This window comes from Bos taurus, chromosome 5 (genome assembly GCF_002263795.3).
Source record: "Bos taurus isolate L1 Dominette 01449 registration number 42190680 breed Hereford chromosome 5, ARS-UCD2.0, whole genome shotgun sequence".
In the NCBI taxonomy this organism is placed as follows: domain Eukaryota; kingdom Metazoa; phylum Chordata; class Mammalia; order Artiodactyla; family Bovidae; genus Bos; species Bos taurus.
This window is the reverse complement of record NC_037332.1, coordinates 119,556,822-119,567,625: the sequence shown is the minus strand read 5'-3', so window position 1 is coordinate 119,567,625 and position 10,804 is coordinate 119,556,822. Positions and strand designations below refer to the sequence as shown.

General features: G+C 67.5%; 1 protein-coding gene across 5 annotated transcripts; it reads right to left on the bottom strand.

Annotated features, from left to right (window-relative positions):
- Positions 1-2,660: 2,660 nt before the first annotated feature.
- TRABD (TraB domain containing) lies at positions 2,661-10,772 on the bottom strand. 5 transcript variants are annotated; one of them, XM_005207516.5, is made up of 10 exons: positions 8,637-10,749; positions 6,020-6,086; positions 5,760-5,838; positions 5,384-5,550; positions 5,104-5,244; positions 4,622-4,732; positions 4,397-4,536; positions 4,054-4,226; positions 3,867-3,978; positions 2,661-3,777 (listed from the first exon to the last, which is right to left on the bottom strand). In XM_005207516.5, exons 2-10 carry the CDS (start codon positions 6,050-6,052, stop codon positions 3,600-3,602), a joined length of 1,134 nt encoding a protein of 377 aa, XP_005207573.1. In that variant the 5' UTR covers positions 6,053-6,086; positions 8,637-10,749; the 3' UTR covers positions 2,661-3,599.
- Between the last annotated feature and the right edge of the window lie 32 nt (positions 10,773-10,804).

Below are 10,804 nucleotides of genomic sequence, written 5' to 3'. Positions count from 1 at the left end.
GCACAGTTCCCAGACCTCCTGTGACCCCCCCCCCCCCCCCCCCCCCCCCCCCCCGCTCTGCCCTGCCGGCTCCACCCCCTCCAGCTCCGGTCCCCTCTGGGAGAGGAGCAAGGATGCTACGGTCTGCCTGGATGACTGGGACAACGCGGTGAGGGTCTGGCAGGTGCTCGGCACCCAGAGTTTCCTCCTACAGCCCGACAGCTTCCCTTCCCCCTGGGCCCACCTGGGGTCTTCTCACCTGGCCTGCGGGCAGAGTCCTCCGTGCCCAGCCTTCTTCCTAACTGCCTGAGAGACCAACCTGAGCTCCCCATCTTCCTGACCTGCCTCCTGCCCCCGCCTCGCCCCGCCCTGCCCACACTCTGGAACCTGGTGGGCCTGGGTTTTGAGAGCCTGTGGGTGTCAGGCTCTGTCTGTCCTGCTGGCCGCACACAGCAGAGGGAACATCAGGTTGGTTCCAGTGGTCCCAGCAGGTCAACCCGGGAGCGGCAGTGGCCCTCCCCGCCCTGCAGCCTTGACTCTGCCTCCCCGTTTGGCCACATGGCCTCTGGACTTTCCTAGTCCGTCCTGTACAGGTGGGTCCATGTGGCCCTGCTGTGTGGAGCTGAGCAGGCCCCTTCCTGGGCCCTCTCTGTAGAAACTCAGCCAACAGGCAGGTGCACTGAGTGAGGCCGGGCCCGCCTAGGCCTGTGGGCCCCCCGTTGTTGGTGCCCCTGTGTGGCCCTGACTGCACCCTCATTATGGACCCTGGCCCCCTGGGCCCCCAGACCCCTGGGAGCACCTTCCTTTCCCAGAGCGCGCAGACTGGCAGCGGTAGGCCGAGAAGATGGGTCTCTGGGGCCTCAGCCTTCTCCCCAGCCCCCAGTCTGGAAAGCATGTCAGCAAAACGGGGTGCTTGTGGGCAGGGGGGTTGTCAGCAGAGCCCCCAGCCCCCCAGGCACTCACCTGTGGCCGAGGACAGGCCGAGGGGCGGCCAGTAAAACTGGTCCAGGAGGTCCACACGGTCATCGCAGCGGGCCCGCAGCGTGTGGCTGTCCGTGTCCGGCAGGTCCACCAGCAGCGTGGTGCACAGGCCAGGCTGGGAGGCCAGGCCCCACGTTTGCTCTGGCCCCAGCCAGGGGCCACCCGTGGGCGGGGGGGGCCCAGCTCAGGGGTCACCCGTGGGGGGACCCAGGCTCAGGCTCAAGGGTCACCCGTGGGGGGACCCAGGCTCAGGCCTGTTGCACTGGCCACCCCTGGCCTGTCCTGTGTTCTCTGACGAGGTCCTGGGACCCAGTCTCTAGTTCTGCCGGCGCCTCTCAGAGTCCAGCCGCTCCCCCCCCGCCGCCCCGCCCCAGTCTCCACTGGCCGTGCCCCCTCACAGAGGAGCCCGGTGGGCAGGGAGGCCAGCACCTCCTGTATGAGCGCCTGGGTGGGCACACAGGCCCCTCTCCTCCAAGTACTTGTCATATATTTGAAAGATGAAACCTTGTTGCTTTTCTGCTTGTCAATGTAACACAGACTTGGGTTGGATACATTAAAATTCCCAGGGTGAAGATTCAAAGTAACTCTCCAGGCCTCAGGCTGGGCTTTATACCTAACTGCGTCTGGTGTTCTGGTTCCTCCTTGCCTTTCGGTCCCAGGAGCTAGCACCTGAGTATGGTCTCTGAGCAGGGGTGGCTGGCGCCGGCTTTCCCCCCAACCTCCGACGCTGACACCTCTTGTTCTCACCAGTGTGACGCACAAACCGTCTCTGCACCCCCGGGCTGCCAGCTGCACTCTGGAAGGGGGCGCGGCTCCCCAGCGGGCTGACACACACCGCCGGGGTCTGAGAGCAGCCACTCCCGGGGAGACGTGGCCAGGAGGGCTCAGAGCTCTAGGGGGACCAGGGTCCGAGAAGGGCCTGCGGGTGACCCAGCAGGTGACTCGCCACCTGGTCACTGTCCCTTCACCCTCAGGCCTCCTCCTCTGGAAGAGGCTGCCCCTGCCCTGGATTCCTCCCACTGCCGTGGTCACCGCTGCCCCGGTGGGTCCCACCCGGCCCTCGCCCGCCTGCCTTGGCTTTCCTGCCCTCCTCCCTTGCCCAGCTGCCCACCAGCTTGGGGCTGGAGGAGCCTGGTCCCTGTCTGCCCCTCCCCAGGATGCTCAGGGCAGGGACCCTGCAGGGTCCTCACAGGCAGCAAGAGGCCTACAGGGTGCAGACTTGTGGGGTGAAGGGTCAGAGTCCACTCGGCCCCTCCTGCTCCCCACCCCCGGTCAGGCCTTGGGGGTCCCAGCCCCACTCCCTGTGCCAGTGGAGAGAAGACCCCTGGCAGGGGGAGACCTAGTAGCCCTGGGGATCCCCAGCTCACTATGCCCGCCGGCCACTCTTACGGGCCTTTGACTCTGCCCCTCTGAGCTGGCCCGGGGCAGAGGAGCACAGAGGAGACCCATCACGTAGCTGAGCACGTGTTACGGGGGAAAGGCTCCTCTCTGCTCTGGGCTTTCCAGGCAGATCTGAGCTGCAGGTCCCAGCCCACCTCCTCCCGGATGGGCTGGGCTGGGCGGCACTGCAGGGTGGGCTGCAGGGTCAGGGCAGGGCCCTGCGGGTGGGGTGGGGGGGCGGTTGGGAGCCACCAGCACGCTGGCGCCTCCCCAACCCGCCTTTCACTGGAGTCCCCTTCCCACACATTTCACCAGACAGCTTCCAAAATTAGATTTTATTTCAGTTTCTAAGAGACGGATGTACGAGCATGTGAATGACAACAACCTGGTCCAGCCCGGGGTGTGGATTTCACCTCATCTGGACACTGAATCAACACACACACAATCAGATGTGGCCGTGGGCCCCAGGTGCTACGCTGACAGGAGCCCAGGAGACACGCAGACAGGCGGTGACGAGGTGAGTGCTGTGTGGGGCCCGACTGTACCCAGGCTGGGTCCCATGCAAGGTGGACGCCCTGCTGGCAGCCACCGGCTGTCTGTCCAGAGGGCAAAGGGCAACCCCGGGTCCTTCTGCCAGCCGCACAGGAAGCAAGGTCAGCCACCGGAGAGGGTGGAGTCCTGGGCCCCCAGCAGCTGGAGGCAGGCGGCTGCCCACATGCTCATCTTCCCAGGACTGAGACTCAAGAAAAAGATGTTCTCTGTCCCAACCAGGTTTAAGGCTAGTATTTCCTGACATTTGCTTAAGTTTAAGTTAAAATTACCTGAGTAAAAAAGTTTCAGACATTTTTAAAAGCCCAAAACACACAATCTCTGCAGGCAGAGCTGCTGCTGGCGCTTCCTGGGGGCCTGAGCCTGGCGGAGTCGCGCCCAGGGGACACCCCAAGGCTGCATGGCTGCAGCCCACCCAGGGAGCAGCCCGAGCCCCCATGAGACACCCCTGCCGCCCGCCTCGGAGAGAAGGCACAGGGAGGAAGCGGCTGGTCGGACTCCCGAGCCCCGCCCTCGCCCAGGCTCCTCCTGCCCGTGAGCCTCCTAACAGCCCACAGGGGCGGGGGCGGGGTGGAGGGGCTGGTGGGAAGCCGGAGCTCATACAGTGAACCGATTCTTTTATTTGGGCGGGCTGGGGGCGGGCAGGTGAGGCTGGGCCGGGACCCGGCAGGGCGGCCCTCCACACGGACGCGTGGGCTCTGTCTGTCCTGCTACTTCTGCGGCCAGGCATCGGAGAGCCTCTGCAGGCAGTGCCGGGCAGCGGGCAGGGCCAGGAGCAGGCTGACGGCGCGGCGCCCCGTCCAGTAGAGGCCGTAGCCCAGGAGGCCCAGGGCGGCGGCCTTCACGGCCAGGCGGGACACTCTGCCCGAGGCGGACGGTGGGGGCACGCTGGGGAGGGAGGGCGGGCTGGGCTGGCTGGGGGGGCGGTCCCAGCCCCCAGCCCGGCTCTGTGTGTGGGGGGGGTGCACAGCACTCACGTCATGATCTCCTGGATGTTGAGGTCAGTGGTCCAGTTCTTCTCAATGCCAGGGACGTGGCCCATGCCCACGACGCCCACCACCACGGAGGGGACGCACTTCCTGGGCTCGGCTGGGGTGGGAGACGCATGAGCACCTGAGCACCCCCGACCCCGCGGGGCCCCGTGCCCGCGGGCGCCGTGCTCACCGTCGGAGGCGCGCGGCAGCTCCAGGCGGCGAGCGGCCTGGCGCAGCATGTAGGTCAGGTAGACGTCGCGCTCAGACACAATGGTGCGGTGCAGGTCGGGGAATTCGCCCACCATCTCCGCCATCATCTGCTCCAGCAGGTCCTTCTGCTTGCAACGCTCCACGTCGTCCTTGCTGCGGGGAGGCGGCCGGCGCTGGGGCGGCGGGCCCAGGGCGGGGATCCCCCCCACTGGGACCCCGTGGAAGGAGGTCCCGCCCGGGAACTCGGGGAGCAGGCCTCACAGGGGCGGTCACTGTGGCTCACATCCGGCCGCCTCCCCAGCTGGGAGGCCGACTGGACCTACCTGATGGGGTCCGACAGGAAGCACAGGCCCCAGGCCAACTTGACCTTCTGCCAGAGGGAGAGGGCGGCGATGGCCCTCTTGAAGGTGACGGGGATGGGCCGGTCGCCCAGGTGGAACTTGCAGAACGGCACCCTGCTGGCCTGGGTGGAGGTGGGATGTTGGGGTGTCGGTGGGGGACCCCGGGGCGGCTCCCAAGCCCCAGCCCCCGGTCGGGCCCGGGCCCACCTCCTTGAAGGCCTCCCTGAACTCGCCGCCGGGGGCTACGCCCAGCTGCTCGGTGATGTGGGCGGACACCTTCAGCAGGAGCATCTGCATCAGTCCTGATGCGACACCGTTCTGTGGGGTCGGGGGGCATGTCAGCCATGCTGGGGCTGGGCTCCTGCAGGCCGCCTGGGGCTGTGTCCACCACACAGGCTCAGGCCAGAGGCAGACCCGCGGCCCCACTGAGCCCCCTGCCCTCGGCCCTCCAGCCCAGACACAAGTCCCCTGCCCACACCTCCCTCGGTGCTGTGTCCCTGGGGAGGGACAAGCAGTGGGGGTCTCGGCTTCGGGCTCCAGGACACACTGAAGCCCCCTTGCCCGCACCCCTGCCAGCACCCCCGGGGTCCCCAGGGCCGGAGCGGCTCTCGCCTCAGGGCTGGGGGCCAGCTGGCTCTCCTCCGGCGCCTCGGGCAGAGCCCCAGACCCGGCCCGCCCGATGGCCGCACCTGCCTGATGGCCTGCTGAAGCTTCTCCAGGCTGATCTCCTTGGCCTCGCGCAGCAGTGTGCGCTCGTCCATCTTCAGCATGGACACGCGGTACTGGCACAGCTCCACCACCACCACATCGGGCTGCACCTCCCGGATGGTCTGCCGCGGACACGCCAGTTCAGGGACACGCCCACCCCGCAGCGACCCCACCCCCGGCTTGGCCACTGTGCATACAGCTCAGCATGTGAAGCCGGGAAGCTGGGAAGGGGAGGCCAGTCTGCCTGCCCTGCAGCCTCACCTTCACCACGTCCCGCTTGCTATCATCGCTGAAGTGGGCCGTGCCCACCACGTACACCCGGCTGCCGTCCTCAGCCACCAGCTCAGTCACCGTGTGCGGGAGGTTGGGCCGCTCTCGCCGCCTCTTCAGCTTCATCTCCAGCAGCAGGTTGAACGCGTCCACGTCGGCTGTGGGACAGCGAACCCCAGCTCAGGGACGCCCGCCCACATGGGGGTCCCTCCCAGTCTCAAGCCGCCGGTCCTCGCCCACCAGGATGAGCGTCGTGGTAGGAGCCCCAGGCTGCCGAGGGGCCCAGGAGAGGCCGCGACTCTGAAGCCCCCGGCCCACCAAGCCCTGGCCCAAGCCCCACCCCACGGGGACCCTGGGGAGCACGCACACAGATTCTGGGGGTCTCCGGGGAGCACCCTGGGCACCGCCTCCGAGGCCCCTGAAGTCACGACGGGCTCCGTGTCGGCCTGCGGAAGGAGGAGGCGCTGAGGCTGTGCTGCCCCTGGGCTGTGGGGCCGAGGGCCATGTGTCCCCGACATGCTCCCCATGGCGCCCGGCGCAGCCCTCAACTGGCCAGCAACACGGCGGGAAAACTGGGGAGGCGCCTCTGGGCACAGGAGCCCCCGCACCCGCCACCGGGCCTCTGACCTCGTGGGGCGGCTGCTCCTCCGGCTCCTCCATGGCTGGCAGTAGCTCTGGCACTGACGCGTGAAGCCTGAGAAAACAGGGGCCGTGTCCTCACCTGGGGCCCAGGGCCGGGCATGGGGCTCAGCGTGCCAAGGGCTCCAGCGTTTGGAACAACCTGTGGGCAGGCCCTGGGCCCTGGGCGTAGAGCGGGGACGCCAGGGCAGCGAGCCTGGAGTCGCTAACGGGGGGATGCACCCACTCCGCTTGTCCAACAGGGGGACACCCCACGGGGGAGTTGGCCAGACCTGGTGCTTCCGTTTTGACTTTGGAACAAAAACACAGTTTATAACATTCCCTAAAAAAATGACACCGAGCAGCGGGAGGGAGTCTGTTGAGCTGGCGCGGGAGGCCGCGTGGCCACAGGCCTGCTCTCACGGGCAGTGACGCACACGTCCCAGCAGCGCTGGCATGGGTGTGAGTCTCACAGCGCGCGCGAGCACAGACGCAGGAGGAATCCAGCCTCCTTCTAAGAAGCTGACCGAGAAACCAAGTCCCCGGGGTCGTCCGTGAGCCTCTGCACTGCTCCTACCAGAGGGCAGCTGGGGGCTGGAGCCCAGGGAGGCTGTTCTCACCCGCGGACACCAAGGGTCGGGGTGGTGGGGGCGTCAGGGGGATGGGGTGGGGGCTCAGGGGGCAGGGTGGGGGTGTCGGGGCGACAGGGTGGGGGGCGTCAGGGGGACAGGGTGGGGTGTCAGGAATGGGGTGGGTGGGGGTGTCAGGAGGGCAGGGTGGGGGTGTCGGGGCAGGGTGGGGGCGTCAGGGGGACAGGGTGGGGGCGTCAGGGGGACAGGGTGGGGGTGTCAGGGGCAGGGTGGGGTGTCGGGGGCAGGGTGGGGGTCACGGTAGGGGTGTTGGAGGGACAGGGTAGGGGGTCGGGGCCGGGACGTGGTGTTCTGTCCCTCCTCACTGAGGACAGAAGCAGTGCCTGCCGCACAGCCGTGACCTGAACCTCCCAAGGTGCCCCTGGAAACAAACCGGAAACTGAAAAAGCCTCGGTTCCAGCTGAGTTGAGGGCTGGGGTCCTGCGGGGCACCCACAGGCCGAGCCCACTGGAGTGTCTGACAGGTGATGGGACTGTCACGAGAGGAACAACTCTGATCTGGTTGTGGCTCGGTGCTGTTGTGGGCTCTCGCGCCTACGCGGTCACACGTGAACCACGGGGTGTGCCTGAGAGGTCCACGCAGGCAGCAGGACATGCCCAAGGCCCCATCAGCTCCAGTTTCACAACAAAGAGGAAGTAGAGGCGGTAAAATAAACACGACACCAGATCAGGTTCCTCCCCCTTGTACCCTGGGCCCAACTCTCATCCGGGCTCCCTTCCCAGCCTCACTCGGAGTGCCGGCGTCCTGGCCTGGGGCTCCTGGGAATGAAGTTGGGGGGAGGGTCCCGAGAGCGATGGACAGGCCCTGACCGAGGAGCAGCAGGCAGAGCTGGGGGCCTCTGTGGGGGGTGGGGGGCCAGCGTGGGGTCTGAGCAGGCCGGGCCCTGGAGCCCCCCACCCGGAGCAGCTGCTGCGCTGGGGCACCCGGTCCCCACGGAGGGTGGCTCACTGGCCTCACCAGCCCCAGGGCCGCCTCCTTCCTGCTTCACAGACCGAAGGCCCCAACAGGAAAAGAAACAGGAAGCTGCGTTCGCGGGCACCCGGCTTGGCCCTCCCTGCTCTCAGGTTCCCAAGCTGGCCCAGGAAAGCCCCCTGGGTCCCCTTCACACGAGGTGCCAGAGGATCAGAGAAGCTTCTCCAGGAAGCATCCCTGCTGTCCTGGGAAGCTTGTGTGACAGCCAGCGGGAAGCAGGCCAGCAAGCCTCAGTCTCCCTCCCCTGGGCCTGGGGGCCGCAGTCTGGTCAGCACCCCAGACCCACCCTCTGTCCCCGGGGGCAGACGGGCCATGAGCCCCCAGACAGCTGGGCCATGACCACAGCACCTGGATCCAGGACCTGGGAGTGCCCCAGGGCAGGTGCCTGGCCTGGGAGGCGTCAGGTGGGAAGAGCCAAGAGCCCGTGATTCTGAGAGCATCTCCACTTCTCTCACCTCCCAGTGTCCGGTTTCCCGGAAGCTCAGTCAGGGCCCCCGCCGGACCCCTCCAGAACCAGTTCAGAGGGTCGTCGACCCTCCTCCCACCACCACACACCCTCAAACCTTTACAGCTGGGACCGACCGCTCGGCTGCCTGGAGGGGAGCAAGGGCCCGGCCTCCCCCTCCTCACACCGCAGGTGGGTTTCTGGATCTCTGGAGGACAGGTCCTGGCAGCCCAGCCCAGCAGACCCCAGGCTCCGGGCCCAGCAGACCCCAGGCTCCATGCCCAGCCCCAGGGATCCCGCGCCAGGCTTCCACCCAGCAACCCGGACACCAACGCCGAGCCCTTGGGGAGCCGGCACAAAGCAGACCTTTCTGCCTGATCCAGGTACTCTCCCTGTACCCCAACAGCTGTCACCGCTGAGTTTGACTCAGGGAGCACGGCCTGGGGAGGCCTCCTGAGCTGGGTGGCCCGAGGCCGGTCCTCCAGCAAACAGGCAGCTGGGCTGTCAGCCACCGCGCGGTGGGGGACATCCGCAGGGCTGGCCACTCTCAGACTGCTACCTGGCACAGCGTGGCCTCGGGCAGGCCCCCCCAATCTGCCCGGACGCTTAACTCCGGCCTCCAGGGTCGCAGTGGTTCGAAGAGCCACCCAGCCATCCCATGATGGGCACAGGGTGTGCTGCGCTCAGATGGCACGTCGGCGTCCTTCCCTGGGGCAGGAGGACCAGCAGCCCGACTTCAGGAGGCGCCTCCGCAGAAGGGGCGTGACCATGATCTGGCTCCACCCACACACTTCCGGGGAAACAGACTCCAAATGCCAGGCAGCCCCCGACCCCCAAGAGGACCCACTTTGCCGGGTTCACCAAAGAACGCACCGACTCACAGGCAGGGAGAGCCCCGCCTGCGTTGGGGACCCCCAGGGAACGTGTCGTGTCGGGTGCTCTTGCTGGACGTGGTGTTAGCGCAGCAAACAGCCTGCTGAACGCCCCGCACAGCACAGACCACAGACAGCAGGCTGCGTGGGTCGCCGTCTCCTCTCCAGGGTCCCACTGCTATGGACTGGGCTGTGGCCCCTCTAATTCATATTTTGAAGCCCTGGGCCCAATGGGATGAAATTAGGAGGCAGGGGCTCTGGGAAATGACTCGGATGAGGTAAGGTCACGAGGCTGGGCCCCAGGATAGGACTAGATAGAGCCTTCCTGGGAAGAGCCCTGGGAGGGCTGGTCTGGGAGGGCATGGCGAGAAGGCCAGCAACCAAGGCAGCCAGCACCTTGGTCTTGAATTTTGTCCCCAGGACTGTGAGGAAACGGTTGCTTCAGCCCCATCGGTGGTATTCTGTAATGATCACACTCAGTCATTCCCTCTCATCTGCCTCTAAAACTCAGGAAGCCAGAAACGCCTCCCAGACCCCAGCCGGGCGTCCCCTTGCTGGCCAAGAGCTGACCAGCGCCAGATGGAGTTTCCAGAAAAACCAGCTCCCAATCAGCCCACGAGGCCTGCCTGCTCAGGAGGTCAGGGATCCCAAACTGGACAGACTGCAGAGAGACTGAGTGGGAGGCAGCGGAGTGTGGCTTGAAGCTACACGCCTACACCCCCACTTCTGAAGCCACCGGAAACCCCCCTGGGTCTGGCAGGCTGTTTTACGGAGCTGTGGCAAAGGTCAGGATATGGGTAAAGGGTCAGGTCACACCTGAGCTGGAGGCCTAGCACACCTGGCCAACCCGCCTGGAACCTGGACTCTGCCCAGTGGGGTCCCCATGCTGACCTCCATGGGGGCACTGGGGCGGGGGGGCCTTCCTGCCCCTCCTGGCTGGGCCCTCTCCTGGCGGTTTTGCCCGAGGCCTGACACCGCAGCATCACCGCCATCCTGCAAGGCTGCCCAGTGGCGCCAAGGTCAGGGGGCTCCCTCCCAGTCACACAACAAGGGGGCGGGCACGACAGCCAGGGAGAGCCCGGAGACAGTGCCGCCTTCACGGGGGCGCCGCGAGCCAGTGGCCTTACACCCTTCTCTCCGGGGAACCCCGAAAGCCCGGAGGACGCCAGCTGGAGGCCACTCATCTCCGGATGCGGTGGCCCTGACACCCGAAGTCCGCCGAGGACTTCGTCGCTGCCCTCCGTGAGCCTCGGTTTTCTTTCTCGGGACAGTTTTCACCGAGACGCATGTGAGAACTTTGCGGCATGTAAGTTACGCCTCAATAAAGCTGCTCCCAGAATCGAGGTGAGTAGAGCGCGCCGGGACCCCAGCCTCGGAGTCTGGGCTCCGGGACTCCATATGGCAGCCCCGACTCCTCGGCCTGAAGGGCAGAGGCCGCCCGCGCCGCGAAGGGCCCAGGGACCCCCTCCGAGGCCGCGCTGCCGCCCCTGCGGAGCCGGGCCGCCCGCTCGGACCGCCCCCGACCCCGGCCCCGGCCCCGGCCCCGGCCCCGACCCGGCCGGGTCCCCGCCCCCGGCCCGCAGCGCCCTCGCGCCCTCGCCGTCGTCCTCGGCACCGAGCGCCCCGCGGAGGCCGGCGCTGACCCTCCGGCCCGGGGCCGCGCGCCGCGGGCTGACTGGGCCCGGCCTGGACCGCCCCCGCCCCCGCCCCCGCCCCGCGCGCCCCCCGCCCGGGACCGAGCCGCGCGGCGTACCGGGCTGGGCGGCGTTCCTCAGCCGGCCTCCATGCGGCGCGGCGCCCACCGGACGGGGCGGGCCGGAGCTGCGGGGCGGGGCGGCCAGACGGGCCGCGGACG

Coding starts and splice junctions, on each gene's coding strand:
- TRABD (XM_010805824.3), bottom strand. CDS start 7,254: ATGTCCTGCTGCCTGCGTGGACCTCTCAGGCACACCCCGTGGTTCACG. Junction 4,733..5,103: donor TTCAGCAGGCCATCAGGCAG/GTGCGGCCATCG, acceptor CCGACCCCACAG/AACGGTGTCGCATCAGGACT. Junction 4,227..4,396: donor TTCCTGTCGGACCCCATCAG/GTAGGTCCAGTC, acceptor GCCTCCCCGCAG/CAAGGACGACGTGGAGCGTT.